The sequence below is a fragment of the Oryza sativa genome, chromosome 6, assembly GCF_034140825.1.
Source record: "Oryza sativa Japonica Group chromosome 6, ASM3414082v1".
Lineage (NCBI taxonomy): Eukaryota > Viridiplantae > Streptophyta > Magnoliopsida > Poales > Poaceae > Oryza > Oryza sativa.
In genome coordinates this window covers 30,607,339-30,630,956 of record NC_089040.1, presented here as the reverse complement: position 1 = coordinate 30,630,956, position 23,618 = coordinate 30,607,339, and the positions used below count along the sequence as shown (strand labels likewise).

At 43.4% G+C, this 23,618-nt stretch overlaps 4 protein-coding genes across 6 annotated transcripts; 1 reads left to right on the top strand and 3 right to left on the bottom strand.

Annotated features, from left to right (window-relative positions):
- Window positions 1-448: 448 nt before the first annotated feature.
- On the top strand, window positions 449-4,746 carry LOC4341997 (delta-aminolevulinic acid dehydratase, chloroplastic-like). Of its 2 annotated transcripts, NM_001402943.1 has the most exons (13): window positions 449-618; window positions 866-1,163; window positions 1,258-1,369; window positions 1,455-1,528; window positions 1,716-1,784; window positions 1,865-1,948; window positions 2,050-2,119; window positions 2,787-2,842; window positions 2,946-3,067; window positions 3,171-3,242; window positions 3,334-3,415; window positions 3,504-3,581; window positions 4,329-4,746. In NM_001402943.1, the coding sequence occupies exons 2-13, from the start codon at window positions 873-875 to the stop codon at window positions 4,497-4,499; spliced, it is 1,281 nt and encodes a 426-aa protein (NP_001389872.1). In that variant the 5' UTR covers window positions 449-618; window positions 866-872; the 3' UTR covers window positions 4,500-4,746. The 2 variants fall into 2 exon arrangements, with proteins under 2 accessions (NP_001389872.1, NP_001389873.1); NM_001402944.1 differs by lacking the exon at window positions 449-618 and having other exon boundaries at window positions 692-1,163; window positions 4,329-4,742.
- Window positions 4,747-5,906: 1,160 nt separating this feature from the next.
- On the bottom strand, window positions 5,907-7,836 carry LOC4341996 (leucine-rich repeat extensin-like protein 2). Its single transcript, XM_015786945.3, has one exon. It carries the CDS (start codon window positions 7,737-7,739, stop codon window positions 6,123-6,125), a length of 1,617 nt encoding a protein of 538 aa, XP_015642431.1. The 5' UTR covers window positions 7,740-7,836; the 3' UTR covers window positions 5,907-6,122.
- A 3,815-nt stretch (window positions 7,837-11,651) lies between these two features.
- LOC4341995 (uncharacterized) lies at window positions 11,652-17,984 on the bottom strand. 2 transcript variants are annotated; one of them, NR_185348.1, is made up of 6 exons: window positions 17,823-17,984; window positions 14,392-15,610; window positions 13,234-14,310; window positions 12,669-13,157; window positions 12,505-12,566; window positions 11,652-11,905 (listed from the first exon to the last, which is right to left on the bottom strand). NR_185348.1 is itself a non-coding variant. In NM_001421877.1 (4 exons), the coding sequence occupies exons 2-4, from the start codon at window positions 15,553-15,555 to the stop codon at window positions 12,984-12,986; spliced, it is 2,415 nt and encodes an 804-aa protein (NP_001408806.1). In that variant the 5' UTR covers window positions 15,556-15,610; window positions 17,823-17,984; the 3' UTR covers window positions 12,794-12,983. The 2 variants fall into 2 exon arrangements, 1 of the variants encoding a protein (NP_001408806.1); NM_001421877.1 differs by lacking the exons at window positions 11,652-11,905; window positions 12,505-12,566 and having other exon boundaries at window positions 12,794-13,157.
- A 1,798-nt stretch (window positions 17,985-19,782) lies between these two features.
- Window positions 19,783-23,404, bottom strand: LOC4341994 (zinc finger CCCH domain-containing protein 46-like). The gene is made up of 11 exons (NM_001421878.1): window positions 23,143-23,404; window positions 22,791-23,025; window positions 22,600-22,688; window positions 22,415-22,513; window positions 22,225-22,318; window positions 21,869-22,086; window positions 21,416-21,522; window positions 20,911-21,085; window positions 20,724-20,787; window positions 20,192-20,355; window positions 19,783-20,107 (listed from the first exon to the last, which is right to left on the bottom strand). The coding sequence occupies exons 1-10, from the start codon at window positions 23,184-23,186 to the stop codon at window positions 20,308-20,310; spliced, it is 1,173 nt and encodes a 390-aa protein (NP_001408807.1). The 5' UTR covers window positions 23,187-23,404; the 3' UTR covers window positions 19,783-20,107; window positions 20,192-20,307.
- Between the last annotated feature and the right edge of the window lie 214 nt (window positions 23,405-23,618).

Genomic DNA, 23,618 nt, shown 5'->3' with positions numbered 1-23,618 from the left:
CAATTCCATAATCTCATCACTCCTGCAACTGCCAGATCCTACCAACCCAACCACACACTGATTTTCTTCTCCTCATCTGTTCAGTTTCTGTTTCAGTTTGTCTGTTGTTCACTGCTTAAATGCTCTGAGTTTTCATGGGTAATGGGTAAGAAAAGAGTAGTACTAGTTGATACTGGATTTACTGGTCAGCTGTTCCATTCTTTCCCATCAGCTTATAAGCCGCTCCCAAATTTTAAATTTTAATTTTAGAGTTGATTTTGGAGTTTTTCATTATATTTTATTTTCAGCATTGGGCCTATAAATTTCTAAGATATGTACATAAAAATTTTACATATAAAATATTTTTGGATTGCTAATAACTGTTTATCTGCTGTAAAAATTGGTTATGTAGCAGGTGGAGTATGAATCTGTGACTCTGAACTGAAGAGGGGTATACAAAGACAAGAGAAGAGGGGGGGAAGATGGAGACAGAGAAACGCAAGCCTCTAGTCTGCTAAGGTGGGCGTCGCCATCGGGAGAACTCAGGCCACAAGAATTCCTCCTCTCCGAAAACTCTCCCCTCTCTCTGCTGCTGTGGCCGCATCATCTCCTCCTCATCTTCTTCTCCACAGCCTCCAGGTACGTGTGCCACGGTCGCCACCTCATCTCATCTTCTTCTTCTTCTTCTCCAAGATTTGCAAGAAAAGAACCCGTCAAGCTCAATTCAATCTCTAGTCAATCCCGAATTGGCGAACTTCAAAATTTCAAAGCCGAACTCAATCCAATCTTCCCCTTGTGCTCTTTCCAAGATCAATTTTTGCTCCAATTGTAGAGTGGAAATTGACCATGTCTGCGGAATCCGTTTTGGTTGGTGTGGACGTTGCAGCTAGGCCATGGCGTCCACCGTCTCCTTCTCCCCGGCCAACGTGCAGATGCTCCAGGGCAGGAGCTGCCACGGCCACGCGGCGTTCGGGGGCTGCTCCGCCGTGCCAAGAACCGGGCCAAGGATGCGTTCCGTGGCCGTGAGGGTCAGCAGCGAGCAGGAGGCGGCGCCGGCGGTCAGGGCGCCGTCGGGGAGGACCATCGAGGAGTGCGAGGCCGACGCCGTGGCCGGGAGATTCCCGGCTCCCCCGCCGTTGGTCAGACCCAAGGCTCCCGAAGGAACACCTCAGATCAGGCCTCTTGTAAGCCCCCCAATGGATGGATTTGCAATGTCGTTTGTGGTTTGTGGTATGATTTCAGAGGACTGAATTTTGGACCTGTTTGATGTGTGTTCAGGACTTGACAAAGCGCCCTCGTCGCAACCGCAGGTCGCCTGCTCTTAGGGCCGCATTCCAGGAGACCACCATCTCACCTGCCAATTTGGTGCTCCCGCTGTTCATCCATGAAGGTGTGTGATTAAATCCACTGACATGAATGGTGAACACACACAATTAGATTTTGATAGATTGAGCTCGTTTTGTGATGATCTGCAGGGGAAGATGATGCTCCTATTGGAGCTATGCCTGGGTGCTATAGGCTTGGTTGGAGGCATGGGCTTCTTGATGAGGTATTCAGAGTGCTGGGAATTATCTAAAAAAAAAATGTTTATCACTTGTCATGCATTTAGATTTTTAGTGATTCTGTTGAAGATAATCCATGTGCATTTTCATATTGCTTGGATCAATAGTGTTAAGCTCTTAAGTAGCTACCAGTCTTCAGGCTTGATGTAATGTGTTCCATATGATAACTTGCAGGTCTACAAGTCTCGTGATGTTGGTGTTAACAGTTTTGTGCTGTTTCCAAAAGTTCCTGATGCATTGAAGGTATTTCAACGAATATAATTCATTTTCTGTTTCATGTGTATTAATATCTTGAGTTGACTTAATACTCTTTGTTCCTTCAGTCTCAATCTGGAGATGAGGCATACAATGATAATGGTTTGGTTCCACGGACTATTCGCCTGCTCAAGGATAAATTCCCTGACATTGTAAGTAACATGTCCCTCATTGAATTTGAATGTATAAGTCTATATTGTGGCCTTTACTTTAATTGCTATCATCTTTGCTGCTAATAATATGTCTGATTTAGGTTGTCTACACGGATGTTGCTCTGGACCCTTATTCATCTGATGGTCATGATGGCATTGTCAGGGAAGATGGTAAGGAAAATGGTCACCTTTTGACCTTGCACTGCTTTTAGAGCGAGAAACATATGGCATGTTTTTATCCACTGCTTGTGTTTTGATGATAGCATGGGGAATATGTTGGTTACTCTGAAAAACGCTGATATTCAAGAATAATCAAGATATCTCCATGCATATAAATATATAATAATGACGGTTTCTACAACTGGTATTAAACTGGATATAACCAGCTAGTCTAGGTTTTGTGTAATAAACTGGTCGGTTTTGGCCACTCCACAATGAAACTAGGTGTCCCTCCTTTTTTCTACAAAATGTTGCAAACGATGCATCTCCATACCCAGTTACCCACACTAACCTTTTCTTTCAAGGCCCTATATACCTGAAGATCAGTTGCCAGCTGTAATTGGCTAGTTGATTCACAATTTCTCCTCTTCAGTAATCACTGTCATAATTATAATTTCTGAGAAGTGAGAACTACCACTGATGGCGTCAATGTGGTTTTCGGATTATGTTGGGTGGTGATGCTAGAGTCTATAATTTTATTTTTTATAATGTATTATAGCTCAAATTAGCAATTTTCATTTCTATTTTCTGATCCAAGTACTTAGCTGAGTCGTATGATTTACCATACATTTTTTTGTGGTCCCACCCTGATTGTCAATTTGTTTGCATCTCGTACCAGGAGTAATTATGAATGATGAAACAGTTTATCAACTGTGCAAGCAGGCTGTTTCACAGGTCTGTCTCTTCTCTAGTTCTCTTTATATTCTGTTTTTTATCTTGATCAAGTACCTTCACAAGTGCAATAGTTGAGTAACATAGAAACTGTCTGTCTCAATAGGCACGTGCTGGTGCTGATGTAGTTAGCCCTAGTGACATGATGGATGGCCGTGTTGGAGCAATACGTGCTGCTTTGGATGCTGAGGGTTTCCATGATGTCTCCATTATGTCCTATACTGCAAAGTACATACCTATGTCACTGATTCCATCATATTATTTCTAGTATCCCATAGCACTGAACCTTCTTGTAAGTTAAATAATGCATATGTCAACTATGCTTATGCAGGTACGCCAGTTCGTTTTATGGCCCATTCCGAGAAGCTTTGGATTCAAATCCAAGATTTGGGGACAAGAAGACGTATGGAACTTGCACTGAATCTACTATTTCCATCTAGCATACTGTTTAGTTGCTTAATATCTAAATTCATCATTTTCATTTCATTCTGAAGTTACCAGATGAACCCAGCTAACTACAGAGAAGCGCTTCTAGAAACTGCTGCAGATGAGGCAGAAGGAGCTGATATTCTTCTGGTAATTGTCTCGATTTGCATAACAGTGCCGTATTACCAAGATAGCTTATTTACATGTTGGTTCTAAAAGTACGATCCCCGTTTGACAGGTAAAACCTGGATTGCCATACTTGGATGTCATCCGTCTTCTTAGGGACAATTCAGCATTGCCAATCGCTGCATATCAGGTTCGTTTATCGGGCTAATCAGTTCTGCCTTTTCAGCCCCTTTTTCTTTATTGTTTCCAATCCCTGCCCTTTTCTTAACTGTTTCCAACTTCCCTGAAAAAAATTAGGTAGTCCTTGTCTACTGTCTAGATCCATTACCATTGATGAACTCATGTTAGCATTCGCACTAGCATGCCATAATTCAGTTCCAGACTTCCAGTTGCTCCACGCCTCACTAGTTCATCAGATAGTTCATGCGCCCACAAGAATCTTTCCTCTTATTCATATCAGAGTCCTTCATGTTTACTTTTTCTTCAGTTTGAGCCACTTCCAACTCCTGGTTCATGCATTGCTATGGTACCTCTTACAAATAAAATACTTGCATATCAATATTACAGGAGAAAGTTGAACCTTGATCTTTCATCCATCCTGTGCATTATGTGATGTCCATACTTGCATCTTATAGAGACCACCAAAACCTGCTCTAGATAGCATCATCGTTCCTTGGTTCTTAACAAGCTGACCAGATATCAACTGTTTGTATACTCAAAACACCAAATTGATTATATCTTTTTTTAAAAAAAATGATTTGTTGTTATCTTAAGAAAAGATTCTTGGTCATCAACGCCCTGTACAGTTTGATCTTTGATCTGAAATGTCATATAGGTCACACATATACCTCTGCTTGTTTTCTAATTAATCTCAAGAGTGTTGGGCTTTGATATGGGCCTCTCACAATCTCGGGCTTTGTTAAAATTAATCATCCAGGTCTCTGGAGAGTACTCCATGATCAAAGCTGGAGGAGCACTGAACATGATCGACGAAGAGAAGGTGATGATGGAGTCGCTCATGTGCCTGAGGCGAGCCGGCGCTGACATCATCCTGACGTATTTCGCGCGTCAGGCCGCCAACGTGCTGTGCGGCATGCGATCCAACTAGCAGGTCAACTCTGAATCTGAAAAAAGCTGAGCAGCTAAAACCCAGCCATCTCTGAAACTTTTGCATGTCCCCAGGTCATCATCATGTGAGGCTCGTTTTGCACTCTATAGAGAGCATTTGTGTAGTCAGTAATTAGTGCTAGCTTTGCAAATATCATTCTGGAATAATGTTTTTTGTATGACAGTGCCTCTAATTGGTGTGTAATTTGCGGTGAGGAAATAATATAATCTGCAATTCTGTGCATCTCATTCTCTATCTGGATTCTGAAACAAAGTAATCAAGCACAGGCAGGTTGTGGAACTACGGTACAACCGGAAGAATCTCAAACTGCCCACCTGAGCAATTTTGTACTACTAATGAGTGTAAGCTACTGGTATTAAGTAATCTTAGGGGCTAGTGAACAGATGATGATGATGATGATGCAAGTGCAAGAAACACAGGCACAAGCCCCAACAGTAGATCACAATGATACATGAGCAGAAAAAACGCCATTGATTCAGATCTCAAGCCACACACACACAGAGGTAAACCAAGCTCTCTGACCTCTCAAACAATCAACCCTCTAATTAATCAGCAGCGACCAGCGCGGCTCTGCGTCAGCTGTCGCGCTGGTTTGGCGAAATGGTAATGGCCGGCAGCCTGAGCAATGAGAAATATCAAAGATCAATGGCATTGCACTTTGCAGCGAACATGGAAGAGCAGAGCAGACAAACGCGAGACGCAGTTTTTACTGGACCCCCTCCTGTCACGTGAACCGTACACGGGGCCCGATAGGTAAATTAAAAACGGTAACACACCACTGCGATCTCTGGTACTCCTAGCAGTAGTAGTGGTGGTAAGAGCAAGTTTGTTTAATAGTATAAATAACTATAGGCTCCAAGTTTGTTTAATAGTATAAATATCTGTAGCTAATTTAATATGCTATTCATACCATAATTAACTATAAAAATATACTACACTATTAATACCTGATCATGCCTGTTATATACAAATAACGTTTTTAGAATTCGTGTTGCTACAAATCTATAGCCTAATTTCTTTAATTCGTGTTGCTACAAATCTATAGCCCTATTTCTTCTTTCTCTTCTCTATTTCTATATTGTACCTGCTCTAAAGATTCACTGCATTGTACCTGCTCTAAAGATTCACTGCATCGAGTAGTAAATGGTCACTGCTGCTTACGGCCACTGCAACAGCGCGAACCGAACGGAAATGCCTCATCAACGCCTTGCATTGCATTGCAGCAGCTGCTGCTTCCGCTGCAGCATGTGACCGTGTCGGTTTTGACCGCTCCATCGCCGCGTCCAAAAGCTAATCCCCATCTTTATTACCAAGTGATGTGATCGATCGAGTCGAGTTGGGAAAAAAAAAAGATGGTTAAAAAGCGAGTAAAAGGAGACGAAGAAAGAAAGAATCCACAGAGCCTTTGAATTCAATCTGACCAAACAACCTCAAAAAAAAGAGAAAAATGGAAGCTAATCAACCCCAACCAACGACTACAGTGAAAGATGTACTCATGATGATGAACAACGACGAGGAGTCCGTACGACGGCGGCGACCGGCCGAGGAGGCGGCGACCGATCCCATATCCACCGTCAGATCAGCAGCAGACAGTGACACTACCTAGTTGTACGGCTTCGATGGCGGCGGCGGCGATGAGTACGCCACCCCGTACACCGGCGGGAACGGCAGCTTGTCTCCCGATGGCGGCGGCGGCGGCGACGAGTACGCCACCCCGTGCACCGGCGGGAACGGCAGCTTCCCTCCGCCTCCTTGAGGTGGCGACCAAGAAGAGCTTGGCGGCGAGGATGGTGTTCCCGGGACCGGAGCGTGGTGTCCTGGTGGCGTCGTCGTCGGCGGCGGCGGCGTGAGCGGCGGCAACACGTATCCCGGGTGCTCTGTGGGCGGCGACGAGGATGAGGATGGCGGCGAGGCGCCGTGAGAGGATGGTGGTGAGGTTGATGGCGGCATTGAGGATTTGGGGCTCTCGCTGTAGGTTGGCGGCGGCGGCGGCAGGTGAGATGGGGTGGGCGAGCTCGGCGGCGGCGGCGTCGGCGGCGTCCGTCTCGGAGGCATGTGGTGTGGCAAAGGCGATCTATGAGGAGCCAGCGGCGTGCGGCCACCTGGGCGGCGAGTCGTCGGCGGCGTCGCCTGGCATTGCGCCTTGCTGCAGTCGAACGGGTGGGCGGCCGCGGCGGCGCACTGCGCCGGCGGCCGCTGAGCCGGAGCTCCAGGGATGCAGTTCCACCGCCCGTCGGCCGTCGCCGCCGGGCAACCCGGCCGCGAGGAGAAGAAGTTGTCCTCGTAGGTGAAGTTCTTGAGGCTCTGCAGCGAGCAGATGGTCGCCGGCACCGGGCCTTCGAAGAGGTTCCCGGCGACGTCGAGCTGCTCGACGGCGGCCAAGCCGGCGACGCTCCCGGGAAGCGGGCCCTGGAGGTGGTTGCCGCTGACGTCGAACACCGTCACCTTCCTGAGCAGCCCGACCTGCGGCGGGATGCATCCGGTGAGCTCGTCGTCGATGAGCACGATTTCGTTGAGCGTCTCGGCCATCCTCCCGATGGACGGCGGGATGCAACCCCCGAGGCGGTTGTGCGCGAGCACGACGACGGACGCCGGCGAGCTCCCGAGGTTGGGCGGGATGGGGCGCGTGAGGCGGTTGGAGTTGAGGAAGATGGCGTCGAGCGGGCGGTCGAACAGCTTGGGCGGGATGGCGCCCTCGAAGTCGTTGAACCTGAGGTCGAGGTACCTGAGCGACGGCAGCGAGAGCACCACCTCCGGGAAGCCGCCGACGAAGCGGTTGTTGCTGATGTCGAGCTCGTGGAGGAGCCTGAGGTGGGAGAAGGTGTCGGGGAGCACGCCGCAGAAGCGGTTGGAGTTGAGGTGGAGCAGCGCGAGGTCGGGGAGGCCCTCGGGGAGCGACGCCGGGATATACCCGGCGATGTCGGCGTGGTTGAGGTCGAGCCCGGCGACGACGCGGACGCGGCCGTCGGTGGGGTGCGCCGCGCAGAACACGCCGTTGTAGCCGCACACGTCGGGGCCGGACCAGTTGGCGGTGAAGTTCGCCGGGTCGGAGAAGATGGCCGTGCGCCTCCACGCCTGGAGCGCGACGTACGCCGCGCGGAGGCGGGCGTTCGGGAACGCCCACGACGGCGGCGGGTCCACGGCGGCGGGCTGCGACGCGGCCGGCGCCGGCGCCGCGAGCGCCAGGAGCAGCGCGAGGAGCGCCGCGCGCCCGGCCATTGCCTCGCGCGTGCGCGGCGGCGGGCGGCGGCGGAGGAGGAGGAGGAGAGGTTTAGGTGGGAGTGGGGGAGTGAGTGAGTGATGTGGTGGCAGTGGCAGTGTGGGGGGGTCACATGGTGGCGAGGGTTAACGCGGGGGGAGGGGGCCGGGAGGCTCGAGAGGGGCTAGCGGGCTGAGACGGGTCGGGCCGGGCTGGGCTGGGCCGGGCGGCGCAGTGGTGGGTCGCGTGGGCTGCAGGTGTAGAGATGAGAGGGAGGCAGAGGCACGGCACCGCGTGGCACGGCAATTGATGGCCATTTTTGTGTGCGTGTGTGGGGTGGTTTCGTGCTGCGGGCTCTATCGTTGGGCGTATTAGAGAGAAAAGCAAAACAGTATACTTGCAAATAAGAAAAAAAAATGCGAAATAGTAACTTAGCAAATGAAAATAATTTATAAATAAAACTATTATATACTTGTTCTTAATTATTTAAAAATAAAGGTTGCAAAATAAATTACGATGAAAACATCTTTAAATTATAAATTTAAGATTAAAAATTTAAATGATAAGCCTAAGCGAAATTGGAAAATGGAGGAGGTGACGCGATGCCACGGTCGTCTCGGCTCGGCGCCTGGAAGAAATCAGCAAGCTTTGGAAGAGCAGAGTCCCATGAGAGAGGCGGTGGCAATGCGTGTCGCGATGGCTCCCGCTTCCGCGGCGTGACATGAGGAGTTTTCTCATGTAATCGTCCAAACGTGTTGCTCGCAGCCGCAATATCTGCTCGTCAAAACCATGTGGTCGGGAAGACTTTTAAGGCTGACTACGTTTGTTCACTTTTCTAACTTATCTACTTATTATCTATTTTGTTTCTTACGTATATATTTTTCAACCTAACGGTGTGTATTTTAAAAAAATTTATATGATTGTTGCTTTAAAAATTTATATTAATATATTTTTTTAAAAAAATACTTAATTAGTCATCTGCTAATAAGTTAGTATTCTGTTTTGCATGTGTAAGATGTTAGTTTCTAATTAACCTTAACAAAGAAAACTTAGCCTAACACCTCTCGAGTGTATTAAGGGCTGTCTTTTTTTCTTTCTTTTAACGTGTACGTTTTCTGAACTATTAAAATTTTTTATATAAGTTGTTTTAAAAAATTATATACATTTATTTTTAGGGTTTTTAATAATATTTAATTTATCATACGTTAATTTTATGTCATGTTTTACGTGCAGAGGGATAGGTTTCATAACCCATAAAAAGAACACGCCGAGGGGAAGGCAAACCCATCAAAAAGAACACGGCATTACTTGTTGAATGAATAAACCTACCTGTGTTGCGTTGATGTATTATTTCGGTACTCCGCGAGACGAGAACACGTGCATTCCGTATCTGCAGAATTCGATCTCCAGTATTTACAGAATGGATCAGTCAGAGCTGGGCAACCAGAAATAATCCAACAAGGATCAATAGCAGCATTAAAGCTAATCACTACAATCCAATGCTGATTAAGAAAACTAGTACTCCGTAGTAGACTCTAGGGGGACCATCCAAACCGTTTCGAACTTACATCTGGTGCCTTTTCCTCCTCAATGCCCACACTATTACGAAAAGCCATTGCCTAAGTGTGATCAATGGATGTCATTAGGGCCAGATCCAACCTAACCTCTTCGATCAATGGACGCGTGACTATAATACTGTTTGAACTAATTAATGGGCTTTGTAGTATGAACATTGCTCGTGAATTTCAAGGCACAGCACACACCCACCTGGACCCCAAGCTAAGACTTCTTCAAATCAAACACTTGAACTGAAGCTTCCCTTGGTTAAAAATGAAAAATAAAAACCGGCGCAAGCAGTTCAAGAGCGCCAATGCATATGATGTCACTTGTAAATATCGAATGGCAGAAAAAAAAAAGTCAGAAGTATTTTTCGCATTCATTGATCCAATTCCATCATTAATTTTAACCTAGTAGTAGTAGTAGGATTAACTGTACAGAGGGACATGATGCATGATGTGTTGGAGCTTATCTTGTCATGCTGCATTTTCGGTCCATTTAATACATGAGACAGTATTACAGGTAGATCAATGGGCCAAGTTCTTTGCATGGATGTATCATTGGATATTTGGATCATGGCAATGGCAATGTGTTTTTGCATTTGAAGTAGCCAAGGGACCACGGAATGATCCGACCAGATCAGCACACAAATCCCAGACAGCATATATATATACTGCCCTACGTACGCTATTACGCTTGATCATTCAGGACAGGACAGGGCTTGGCCCATTTGCTAGTACGTCCCCTTTTTTCAACACCTTTTGGCCTTGATCATTTGCTATGTCACTGTCAGTCTAAACCCTAACCATGGCCTTGATGAGCTAAAACTAAAAAAGTGATTTTTGCATTCGTCGTCGTCAGCACAACATACTATTGGTCGGGATTGAGATCCAGTGCAGTTATTACTATCACTACAACTTTAGCAGTTGCAAGGTAGCTAATGGATCAAAAACCAGCGGCTCAGATTATCAGAAAATATTGTTCACGAATCACTGTAGCAATCTTCTACTGTAGCGATTACTGTAGCGTATACTGTGCAGGGGGTGGCAGAGCAAATCCAAGCTGTTGGCTGCATCGATCCAACGGTTATAGTATGTTATCACTACTAAAGTTGCAGTCGTTATTATAACTGCATTGGATCTCAATTCTATTGCTCGGCTGCTCGCTTGCTGGGTCACAGCTAAAATTTTAACTTTGAAACTTAATTTAAAATTAATTTTAAGGGTTTCTCAAATTTAAAATAACTAAAACTTAATTAATTATATGCTAATGATTTTCTCGTTTTACATGCCATACTTAATCTTCACTAGATTCAAACCGGCACTAATCAAATCTACATGAATGTTGGAGTTCGCGAGTTTTGCTTCCATCCCTTACGGTAGCCCAGTGATCTTTAGCCGCAGCATAGTTTGTTGGTTGCAGAAAAAACAAAGCAGCAGGAGGAGCAAAGCAAACAGAGCAAAACATAGGCGGCAAATAGCGAGAGATCCTCCAGAAACCGGAGAGCAAAAATGCTACTACGGCTGTGTTTAGATGTGTTTAGATGGTGGAAAAGTTAGAAAGTTAGAAGAAAATTAGTAGTTTGGAGAAAAAGTTATAGTTTATGTATGTAGAAAAGTTTTCGATATGGCATAAAATGATGTTAAGTTGAGAATTTGGGGTAACTAAACACGGCCTACAACACATTCCAACCTATTTAGCGCCCGGCCGATGATTAAATTCGCCGTACATAGACATAGTAATGTCGTCGTCGGCCGGCGTGTCGGTCTAACACTCCGACCATGCACGAGTGCTTCCCTTCACTTGGGTTTTCCTTTCCTTTCTCACCACAAAAAATTGCCGTCCTTGCATCGCAGCTGTAGTAGATGGGGGAGACACAGGGCCCGTGTGGTAGGTGACGAGAAATTAACGAGGTGTTTGGAATTGGACATCGTCACGTTGCGAATCTGCGTTGCTGTAGCCTGTAGCTAGCGTAATGGTGTTGGTTTTGTGAACCCATTTGGATGTACATGCCGAGTTTATCTTATTTTCTATTAAAAAAAAGGCTAGTGTACGTACCTGTACATGGTTTTTTTTTTAGAAGAAACCAATTTAATTTGCCTTTGATAAAGCATGAGAAAATAGAGCGTAAAAGAAAAGTTACTTACAGGAGGATTTGAGTCTCCTCACAGCAACAGCATCAGCAGTAGAGAATTGCTTCTTCTTTGATCTTTGATAGGATGGCAGTTGGGGGTATTTGCTAGGTGTTTGAATGAAGATCTTTCATTCCGTAGGGTTTTCTTTCGTAAACTCCACTTGAAGCGCGAGGTGCAGGGCACATCACGATCGTCCGACCTTAATCGGAGGCAGCCGATCACTTGCAAAGAAGACATGTTGAATCCAAAGAAAATATTGCCCATGATTCCGATATTGTAATAACTATTGTTTTCTTTCTTTTCAATATCTTCAAAAATGGAATTGCAATGAACAATTACAAATAAAAAAAAAGAAGAAACATACTAACACGGCAGGTGCTGACTGCTGTTAGCTGGTTGTTAGCTCTAGTTGCCCACATCAATGTTCCATGTCTCCCTTCACTCTTGTGTATTCTTCTTCTGTTTGTTGTAGAGTTCCTTTGTTGACCCTGGAGCTGCAACATAGCTTCCAGAATCAATGCCCTCTGATAAATGGCATACAAACTGAAGGAAAAAGACTGCAAAGTAAGCATATACACCTCGGGCAAGAAAAGTACGACATATGGTGGCAATCCCAACTATATTTAAGAGATCATATCTGAGTATATCATGCCCCAACAACACACAGAAAAGAAAGCCTTGAGTTCTTAAAATATATGGGTAACTTGCCGAATATAAAGAAAGCAGAATAAGCCAGTGCTTGTTCAAGCTCTAGATACATTTTTAAGAATTAGACATAATAAATGTATTGCTCTCAAAAAAGCAAGACATGAAGATGCACAGCAAGCAAACATATAGGATGTGTAGACATTTCTAAAAAGCATAATTTTGCAAATTCCATATAAATTCATAATTTAGAGATGACATACAAATTAGACCACGTACCACAGTCCGTGTATGATGTCAACTACTAGATGAATATGCATAAAACATTAGGGACGCACAGAAATAGTTACGAATTTGCCATACCAGGAATAAAAATTGTAAATGAGCAAACATTTTCAACAAACAAAACTACAGAAGTGCCCAAGAGGAAATCAGGAAAATATCACACCTCCCCAATTGCCCATTTTTCCTTCACCAGATTATTCATCTTCATTTTCATTTTTGTCGTTCCTGTCCAATATAAACAAAGAATATTAAACATGATGCAAAGCTAACTTAGCACAGGAAATGCATTCTTGTCAAGTATACGATTATAATTATTACAGAACTTACTCAGCAGATACCTCATCCATCACAATAGGAGCCATCATCCCATTAAGCAACTCGATGTCTCTGCGCTGGACAGAGGAAGCAAAAAACTGCTAATAACCTGCAGAGGACTTCAGAAAATTGTTGATGCTGGAACAGCTGGAGCCAAAACTCCCAGATGGTTTTCTTGACTGCATCAATATGCCATTAAGTCTGGCAACTACAATGACAGGCCATAAAGTCTTGCATTACATCACAGATAAGTCTAATAGATGGCCTAATTGTCTGGCGTTACATCACACACAAGTTTAATAACAGATAACTTGATCTAACATTACATCACAGTTTGTCAGATTCCCATGGAGGCATAAGCAGCAGTAGACCAGGTGTAAGCTTCTTTGGCTTGAACTTTGCTGATTCTTGAGTTGAAACATTGACAAAAGCTTGCCCAGAAGTGACCTTAATTGTTGCACTTGTAGAACCCTGAGAATGGGCATGCAATTCCACTAGTGCCTGCAAATCATAGAATTGTTAGCTCTGAGTGAAATCAAATATAAATTGAATTCAAATTGCACTAGATCTAGCTAACCTTTTGCTTTGAAGACACTGTTTTCCTTGACTGACTTGCAGAATTGGTGTTAGCAGCTGTACGTGACTTTCTTTTCCTGCTTTGTTTAGAGCTTTGTTGTGTGTTTGAGAGCATTAAATTATCAGCTGGATTTACAACTTGGAGAGAATCTGGTGTGCTAGAGCCTCCTCCATGATGCTTATTACAAGTGGATTTGTTGTGGCCAATTTGCTTGCACTTGCTGCATCTGATGATTGAGCCAATCCTTGACAGTTTGGTGGCTTTTAATGGTTCATTGGATTCTCTTCTGGTCTCTCCTGGCATCTTGATATACCCAGGAGCATTAAGTGGCTCTTTGTCATCTTCTGGCCAGCTGCTCATGCCCTCTACTGGTTCCAGGCATTGACTATAGATTTTCTTAAACTCTTTCACTGAATAACACTCAGCAATGTACTCATCCAGTGAATTAGTCTTAGTCTTGAAGAAAATGCATGATATTGCATGAGGGCATGGTAATCCTGACAGCTGCCAATATCTACAAGAACACTCCTTCTTGTCTAGGTGTACTGTGAACCTATTGTCATGGTGTTTTACTTCAAAGCTATCACCTCCATTACATGTTGCATGACAAAAAGCTGACTCGGTGATATATACATTCATTTTTTTCAGAATGTTTGGGCAAACTGATGTGGTCCATCTACCTGATATAGTTCTCTGATCATGGATCCTAACCATTACTTTCCTTCTAATTGTTTCAAGCATTGTTATTATTGGAAAGAACCTAGCCTCTAGAATCCATTTATTGAAGGACTCACACATACTGTTGTCAACTAAGTCACAGTTAGAGCCTGACCTGAACCACGCTCGGCTCCAATGCTGCGGATGGTTATTCAAGATGGTTTGTACTGCAGGAGTTGTAAGTTGTACCAGCTCTGCCATTGCCAAGTCGAACAACGTTATGCACGGAGCCTTGGCACACTTCCAAAACTTCTGGTGTTCATTGTCATAGAAGTGTCTCTTCAAGTTAGCATATATGTGCCTAGCACAGATCCTGTGTTCAGCTTGTGGAGCCCATTTATCCATAGCATTAATAATTTCCTACAGGAAAGCATACATGTTAGTAGGCACATTTGCATTTGTAATAATTCAATACTGGACAGAGTATAGATGGAATGATACCTTCTGTTGGTTTGATATGAACACCCAGCCAGATCCATCACCAACTTGCAAGTCACTGCACAACAATCCACAGAACCAGTGCCATTCTTCCTTGTTCGCCTTGTGCACCACTGCCCATGCAATTGGATACATCTGATTGTTGGCATCCTTTCCTATGGCACAAAGGAGCTCTCCATTTTTTGCTCCCTTGAAGAAGCAGCCATCAAGTCCTATCACTTTTCTGCACCCAGCTAGGAAGCCTTTCTTACATGCATCTAAGCATATGTAGATCCTTTTGAAAACAGGTGGATCCATATCTACCTCTCTATCCACCACAACAGTGCTTCCAGGGTTACTTCTAAGTAGCTCCAGCTGATAATTATACAACTTTTGATACTGCCACTTAGCTGCATTTATAGCTTTCTTCATCGTAATGGATTTGGCTCTCTTCAGCTTGGAGATGTTAACATCAGCAAACATCTCTTCTTGTACGGTTGCCTTCATGTGTGCTAATTTCCATGAGGGATTTGCAACTATAAACTTGCCATACTTCTCAGCAATCCTAGAAGAAGTCACCAGCTTGTTATCTCTTCTAGAGGGGCATAGATGAGAATTTTCTAGTGTTGCTATCTGCCAACCGTCAGTCCTTGAGTTTTTTGACAGTAGGCAAACCCAAGGGCAGCTAGGCCAGTCACATCTTGCCCTCACCCTCTTAGGATCATCTTTGACAAAGTTGATCGCCTTCCTCTCAGCTAAACCATATGCTGTAATAGCTTTCTTGAACTGCTTCTTGCAGCTAAACGTCATTCCTAATTCAAATGTTGGAACACCAGGCTTCTCCTTGAACCTTGGATACTTGATGAGTTTTCTAGCAGAAACCTCTTCATCGCTTGCAACCTCTTCTACCGACTCTTCATCATCGCTATCAAAAGATGGGGTGTCATTACCATCTTGTTCAGCACCAGCTTCAAAAACAACATCATCCAACTTATCTACTTTTCCTGTCTTTAACTTCTCCTTCAGTTCTTTAAAACGCTTGTGTATCTGTGCAGCCTCTTCATCATCATCTGATGGGCAATCATCTCCAAGAATGCAATCACTGTCACTGTCACTCCCTGAAGATACCTCACTAGCTGATTCATCGTCAGCTAATGTGGACTTGCATACCACTAATATATTGTCCATTATGTCCAATTGGATTTTGTCTTGCCACCTGTCTTGAATTTCCGTTATGAAGACGCTGCAAAAGAGATAGTAGAACAATAAATAATAAATAAACAAACACAAGAAGACAATCACTTTATCCCAGAACCACGTAACAGTGGATAGTAACGCATAGCTTTTTATTCTGAAATTAGATGGCAGGAGCTCTACCTATTCAATTGAGGACAGAAAAGTAAATTTGTTGAGACACAGCTGATGTATGTATGTCTTTGGATAAAAGATAAAAAGTATCAACTAGCCGGGACCATATAATGCTACTGATTTCCAACATGCAACAACTTTACTACTCCTAGAAATTTAATTTACCCATCCCTCATCCACAGGTTCCCATAGAAAGTGTGAACAATTGCAACTATAGACATAAATTTGCACCTGGTAAACAGTAAATACAATTGAAATCAAAATTTGAATTCTATACCAGGGCAAATATGAGAAAGTATATATAATCAATAGTAGTAGCTGGGATGGAACTACAAACCAAGGTTCTGAGTTGTGGAATTGCATTAGGGAAGAAATGTATATGAGGTTGATTGGTCCAAGTTAAGCAATTGATCATGCCAAGAGTTCTAAAAAGCCACCAGCCACTTATCCCAATTATTTCCGGAAATACATGCAATGTAGAAGGGTTCTCAACTAGTGCATTTCCAGTAACTCAAAATCACCTATGGTCCTAGTCCAACACCATGCAAATATATTCGTTGAATGAAAAATATTTGAATCTCAGAACCAGCTTGCAAAGAAAGTACTGAGACCCTGACCATTGCAACACTAAATTTATATTTGGATTCTTACCATCTGTCTATTTTGGAAAAAAGATATTCATGTTCACAGTTTGAAAATAAATTCATGGGACTCTTTATTGTCTTGCTTTGCACTTATCGTCAGCAGAGATAAAAATATGCAGCTTAGGAGAAGGCAAGAAGCAATGTTATCACCAGCAAAGATCAGCTGGGAATAATAGAAAGCTGCAACCTGGAGTTGCTCTCAGAGATAAAACATTAAGTTCATTGAGCACATGACATATTAAACAGAAGACCAGAACACTAGTACACTACTCTTTTGGAGTAGTACCTAATATATGTGTTCACGTTATTATGTCCACCTTATTTCCTTTCTTTAGTGCATATTGTTCCTAAACCTGTCAAAGATGCAACCGAACATGCCAAATCTTCTGTGTTGCGTCTATAATTATATACACAGTCTGTTACAAAGTTCTCCTTTACATTTTCACAAACTGCTTTTAAAATGTTATCTACCATTTCACAAAAAAACACAAGCGGTAGGGGTCAACTATAGAAATCATAAGCACCGTTTCAGAATTTCCACACGATCTTTTGCTATGTTCATATGGGAATTGTTGCTAATAAAGGTACAGTCAGGGTACAAAGAACTTATTTGTGTGGAAACAAGAGCACGGTTATCACTGAACTCACAAGCATGCACTGAGGCAGAGTATTATCTAGACATAAGGGTCCTGGCAGAAAATTCTGCTTAAGCAGGCCCCAAAAGAACATATCATGAACATTCGCTCACTTCACATGCTATCCAAATATTATCACAAGGCATAAAAAGCAGTAAATATGAGTGCATCGACTGCTAGGTTCATGAAATTGCATGCTTCCTTAGCTAACATCACCCAGAAAACCAACCGCAAAAGTCTAAATGTGTAGGACATGATCTGCAACACGATTTAGACCTCAACCACAAAGCCAGCTCTAACCCTCACGAAAACCTAATTTACGTGCTGTGTCGCATCAAATACACTAAAGCACTCAAGTTTAGACTACAAAAGACCCAATTCCAGTTCTCAATTGTTGTGAGTTTAGGCATTTCAATAGTAAAAGGCACGAGCATGCTACGCATTGGTGAAGAAAACATGGAACATTCTTGCACATGCCAATAACTCTTTTAAAAACGAGCGCATGACATATTAATCACTCGGAACAGTTGGGCATTGGCAGAAAATAAGATGCCATATTCAGTTGAATCTGCATTTTCTTATAGATTGGTTTTGCCTTATTTTGCGCACACCCTCTACGCACAGGGGCGGATCTAACATGGGACATGGGGGCGAACCCCCCAAACTTAACAAACAAACTGCTGTTAGTATTAAGATTACGGCAAATTTCTAGAACAGAAAGTTAGGGTTAACGAAAATTCGAGGGAAAAAAGTGTGCGGGTCGAGAGAGAGAGATGGGAAAGAGGATGCGGATGCGGTGGGTGCTCACCAGGATGCGGCGGAAGCAGCAGGACGAACGGCGGCGCCCCCCCTCCTCCGCTCCGCTCGCGGGATGGGTGGGGATCGGCGGCGTCGGCGGCGGCGAAGGCGAACGAACTCACGAGGAGTCGGAGTCGACGCCGCTCTCCTTAGCGGACGGGGAAATAACCTCGAGGCACAGGCACACACGGCGATTTGCTCTTTTTTTTTTCTTTGGCCCAATTAGGCAGGGATACGGCTGGCCCGAGGACACGCGCGAGTGCGGGCCCGATAGGCCCATTAGTGTGTACTATTTTTTTTTACTTTTCAGATTCAAGCAATTTTTTTAAATAAAAATGGCTCATTTTTTAAATTCTTTTGAAATTTGGCGCATTTTTAAAATTAAATTTCGTTAGGCACCTCACCTACCAATTTCTTCAGATGGACCGAAGTGGTAGGGCGAAGAAATTCGCATTTCGGTACAAATTTCAAAAGTCACATGAATTAAATGGTAAATTTCAAAAGCTTGCATATTCAGTGGCAAGTCGTGAAATTTCTCGAGGCCGGACCAATCTCCTGTCACCAACATCAGTACATCATCTAGAGCACCAGCCAACCAAATCCGATCAGGGCGAGCATCCATGTGCAATCCTAATTTAGCTAGGAAATGCCCCCTACCCTGTCTCAGGTTCTTGGACAATACTTATTAATTGAAGAGTAGAGTCCATCACCGGTCCCTAAACTTGTACTGTTGTGTCATCCTGGTCCCTAAACTCGCAAATCGACCGTTTAGATCCTCAAACTTGTTCGACTGTGTTATCCCGGTCTCTAAACTTGCATATCACTCGTTTAGTTCCTTCAACCTGTTCAGTTGTGTCACTCTGGTCTCTAAACTTGGATTTGAATATCATCTGGGTCAAAATGGATGGTCTAAAAACTTTATATTTAAAAATAAGTCATAACTTTTCCATGTGAACTCTAATGAAGATAAACTTTATATCAAACTTGTAGCCCTCGACGCTATCTACAACTTTGTAGTTGATTTTTTTTATTTTAAGTCATTTTTTGTCCCAAAATGTAATTTTAAAATTAAAATATCAAAATCTATAAACATGCAACAATATTTTGGGACCCTAAACAGTTTTAATTCAAAAACTTTTTAACTACAAAGTTTTAGGTCGCGTCGAGGGCTACAATTTTGATATAAAGTTTGTCTTCATTAGAATTCACATGAAAAAGTTATGAATTATTTTTAGATATAAAGTTTTTAGACCATCATGTTTAGAGACCGGGATGACACAACTGAACAAGTTAGAGAACCTAAACGAGTGATCTATAAGTTTAGGGACCGGGATGATACAGTCGAATAAGTTTGAGGACCTGAACGGTAAACGAGTGATCTATAAGTTTAGGGACTGGGATGATACAGACCTGAACGGTCAATTTGCGAGTTTAGAGACCAGGATAACACAGCAGTACAAGTTTAGAGACCGGTGATGGGCTTTACTCTTAATTGAAAATACGTCCTATGAGTTCTCAAAATAAAAAAAAAAAGTCCTATGCCCTACCATGTTGTACAGGTTCTTTGACATCACTCGATTGAGAATACGTCCATAGAAAAAGACAATACTCAATTGAAAATACGTCTAGAATTTAGGGGCCTAGACAGGATAGATCGTAGTCAACAGAGGTCAGTAATCGCTTCATAAGTCCACATTCAACTTTAAGAAATCAGTCTCCAGGATAATTTTGTTCGATCGGATGGCTCCGAGCCTCTGATGGTTTCCATGTCGGGGGAAGAGGGCGAATCGAAGGGCACATCAGGATCGTCCGATCTTAATCGGATGGGTAACAAGAGCGCGGACCTGCCACTGCTGATGCTGCAAACGAACTTGTTGTATCCCCAGGTCCTGCTGCTGCTAAGGAAGTTGGCTCACTAGAAAAAGAAAGAGGATATGTTGCACGAAAATAATCATTTGGACAAGACAATGTTACCCGGCCAATCACTCAATATTGCAATACTGTTTCTTATTCCAATAACTTCCTAACAAGTTTTGGAATAAACAATTACAGATTAAAAAAAAAGAAAAACATACTATTGGAATAAACAATTACAGATTAAAAAAAAGAGAGAAAAACATACTAACTCGACAGGCAAGACTGCAGTTAGCTGGTTGTTAGCTCTAGTTGCCCACATTCATGTTCCAGGAATAAATAAGTGGTACCAAACAATGCATTGGTTCATCAGCCTTCCTTCACTGTTCACTCTTGCAAATTCTCTTGTTTGTTGTATAATTCCTTTGTATCGTCATGAAGCTGCAACATAGCAGCCAGAATCAAGGCCCACTGATAAATGGCATACAAACTGAAGGGAAAAGGGTATAAGGTGAGCATATATACCTCGGGCAAGAAAAGTACGACATATGGTGGCAACCCAACTACAAGGAAGTCAGATCATAGCTGAGTAGTTCATGGTCTCATGCCTCAACAACACAAAAAAAAACACCTTTGAGTTCTTAAAACACATGGCTAACGTGCCTCTGAGGTGGTTCATCCAGCGGTATCTGAAAGGAAGTTTCGTATGAATTTAAATTGTAGAAACTTGCCAAATATAAAGAAAGCACAAGTTAGTAAAGCCAATGCTTGTTCAAACTCTTGATAATTTGCAAGACGGGAAGATGCACACTAAGCAAACATGTACGATATGTAGAGATCTTTCTAAGTATAATCTTGCGCATGCCACAAATTCATAATCTAGACCACAGTCTGTGCATGATGTCAACACTACTAAATGAACATGCGTACAATATTAAGGACTAAGGAGATAGAGAACTAACTACAAATGTACCATAGCAGGAACAAAAGTTGTAAATGAGCAAACATTTCTAGCAAACAGAACTTCGAAAATGACCAAGAGGAAAGTATCCCACACCTCCCCAATTGCCCATTTTTCCTTCAACCAGATGCTATCATCCTGATTTTCATTTTTGTTGTTCCTGTGGAATATAAACAAAGAAGATTAAACATGATGCGAAGCTAATTTAACACAGCAACATGTATTCCCATCAGCAGAAATACATTCTTATCAAGTATACAGTTATAATTATCACAGAACTTACCCAACAGATTCCTCAAACATCACACTAGGAGGAGTTACCATCCCATTAAGCAACTCTTGTGATTGCCTATCAATGTCTCTGTGCTGGACAGAGGAAGCAGGAGACTTCGAACTGGGAAAACGTGGGGCTTGAAAGCTCCCAAATGGTTGACCTGAACCCTGGTTTCCAAATACGCCTGCAAAATTCTAAAAGTTAAATAGCAACCCAACACAATAGTTATTAATTCCCAGAAGGGATGGAATCATGGAACAAAAGCCTGTGAACATAGATGAAAGAGAAAATAGTCAGATGTATTAGAATAGATATTTTGAAAATCTTAGTCCACAATACCTACTATCAAGCAGAACTTTTGAAAACTTCTTTTTTGAATTAGGCGCAAGCATATTCTTTCCAACTACCCCTCAATAGAATAATATTTATAATTTCACTAGGTGAAAGCTTATATGCCATCTTTCTTCCATGTAACAGTACAAATATCTAGTAAATGAAACTTTCAGCAACATACTCGAAACTCCAAACTTCATTTGAGAACTGCCAAAAGTAGGGGCAGCAAGTGGTGCAGAGCTTGGATGACCAAAAGGACTACTGGCTGGCATTCCTGGTGCGGTGGTTCTGCATGAGAGGCAGTCATTTAACACACATCAGAACCAAATGAACAGCATTAGAAAATTGATCAACTATATGTGAGCTTTGCAATTGTGTTTAAAGAACTTTTCTAAGCGCTGCTTTCTGATTAAATTGTCTTTCTTCAATACTTCCTCCGTTTCACAATGTAAGACTTTCTAGCATTGCCCACATTCATTTAAATGTTAATGAATCTAGACATATGCATGTGTTTAGATTCATTAACATCTATATGTATGTGGGCAATGCTAGACAGTCTTACATTGTGAAACGGAGGGAGTAGATTAGTAACACAATCACTGCATATTTTACAAAAGAACTAGTAGAGTAGTACCCTGGCCCAGGTCCAATATTAGTTGCTGCTCCAATTTGACTGAAACTACTGAACACAGGTGGTCCATTGGTTTGAGAAGCCCCGAATGATGAGTTGTTTTTCACTTCAGGGAAGGAACTCATAGTAGGAAAGCTTGGAGTTTGTGATGGACGTGCACTATTGAGCAGATTAGTAAACTCCATTAACTTTGCGTTTTGTAGATTTCTTTCTCCCTCAACCTGAAAGAGATCACATCAATTCAAATTTACATAGATCAGACCATGTAAGCAAAGCTAATGAAAGCAGGTATTACTTCTGCTAAAATCCACAGATAAAACTATCAATGAATTGGGAGTGCTGGAAAATGGAAAACTTACTATTGATTGCAGAGAATGCCCTTGCTTTCCTTCCTCATAGGCTTTAGCTCTTAGTTCCTCGAAGCTAATGTCTCCCTTAATATTGCAAGGGCCACTGATGCAAACAAAAGTGCATTATTAAGTGCACAAACATTTGGCATGGCCTAGAGCAACTTTTGAAGGCTTGAAGCATAGGACATGAATTATTTACTTTCTGAGATGAGCATAACAAGTAAGCTTCCAAATAGGAGCCTCGTTCTTAAAATCCTCAGAAATTTGTTGTCTGCATGACTGAGGGTCTTCACAGGAGCTGGAAAACAAACATGTCGGTGATTCGCCCATACCCAAGATTAATCAGGTGAGATCAAAAGCAAAACATATAGCATATGGACTCACGTGTGGGCAGCCTGCGCCTGCGGTGGCTGCACCGCCTCTGTTTGCTTCGTCGGGGCCGAGGGGTCCCTTACCCACTTATTTTGAAAAGGCTGATTCAACAATTTCTTTATTAGTCATACACAACACATTCCTATACATGGAAAAACACTGCAATTGAAGAATTTCCTTTGTTCTGATTAGCGCTGACAAACCTTCGCAGGACCAGGAGCATTACGTGACTGGGCATTGGCACCTTGTACCCCAAAACCAAAAGGATTGGGCTTCTGCTGCTGCTGTTGCTGCTGCTGGAACTGTGAGCCAAATGACGGCTGCTGCTGCTGCCTGCTTCCGGTGCCAAATCCAAACGGGTTGGGCTTCGCCTGCTGCTGCTGCTGTTGCTGGTGAGGGGAGGCATGCAAATACCTGCACTGCGCTCCGTACTTGCAACTGCACGCATCATTCAGAAACAAGCATTGCAAATCAAAAACTCGAATCAATGGCTGGGTAATCAATCGATGGCGTAGTTCTCACTGAGAGAGATGAGAGAGGGGGGGGATCCGGTACCTTCCGCGCTGGAAGTTGCGGCAAATCTCCTGCCGCCGACTCATCGCCGCAAAGCGGAAGGAAGGGGGGGGATTCGATTCTAGAGCTCCGCCTCTAGGGTTTAGCTCCTCCCAAGCGCTTGCTCCTCCTCCTTCCGCCGCCACGGGATTGGCGTGGGCACGCGACGCAGCAAGCGCGGCCGCACGACGTCGGTGGGTGGGTTGCCCTCGCCGGCTTGCCGCCTCCGCCGAGAACTCGAGACGCGGCCGCCGGCCGGAGTAGTCGTGCCTCCTCCCTTTTGAGAGGCGGTGACGACGGCGAGCAGCCAGTGGGCCAGGCGGGCCGCGGGTGATTCGGCCCACGAGAGGGCCCGGCCCAGATAGAACGGCCGTAGCGCGCTCCAACACCAACACCAATACATAGAGATTTTTTTATTCTTTGAACTTTTTAAATTTTTAATTTTAAAAACAAACATTTCAAAACTTATTTTTAAATCT

Coding starts and splice junctions, on each gene's coding strand:
- LOC4341996 (XM_015786945.3), bottom strand. CDS start 7,739: ATGGCCGGGCGCGCGGCGCTCCTCGCGCTGCTCCTGGCGCTCGCGGCG.
- LOC4341994 (NM_001421878.1), bottom strand. CDS start 23,186: ATGAGTCGGCGGCAGGAGATTTGCCGCAACTTCCAGCGCGGAAG. Junction 23,026..23,142: donor CGCAACTTCCAGCGCGGAAG/GTACCGGATCCC, acceptor TGATGCGTGCAG/TTGCAAGTACGGAGCGCAGT. Junction 21,086..21,415: donor AATGAAGTTTGGAGTTTCGA/GTATGTTGCTGA, acceptor AGAATTTTGCAG/GCGTATTTGGAAACCAGGGT.
- LOC4341997 (NM_001402943.1), top strand. CDS start 873: ATGGCGTCCACCGTCTCCTTCTCCCCGGCCAACGTGCAGATGCTCCAG. Junction 1,370..1,454: donor CCCGCTGTTCATCCATGAAG/GTGTGTGATTAA, acceptor GATGATCTGCAG/GGGAAGATGATGCTCCTATT. Junction 3,416..3,503: donor AAGGAGCTGATATTCTTCTG/GTAATTGTCTCG, acceptor CCCGTTTGACAG/GTAAAACCTGGATTGCCATA.
- LOC4341995 (NM_001421877.1), bottom strand. CDS start 15,555: ATGGACAATATATTAGTGGTATGCAAGTCCACATTAGCTGACGATGAA. Junction 14,311..14,391: donor TCATATCAAACCAACAGAAG/GTATCATTCCAT, acceptor GCTTTCCTGTAG/GAAATTATTAATGCTATGGA. Junction 13,158..13,233: donor CAGTGTCTTCAAAGCAAAAG/GTTAGCTAGATC, acceptor TATGATTTGCAG/GCACTAGTGGAATTGCATGC.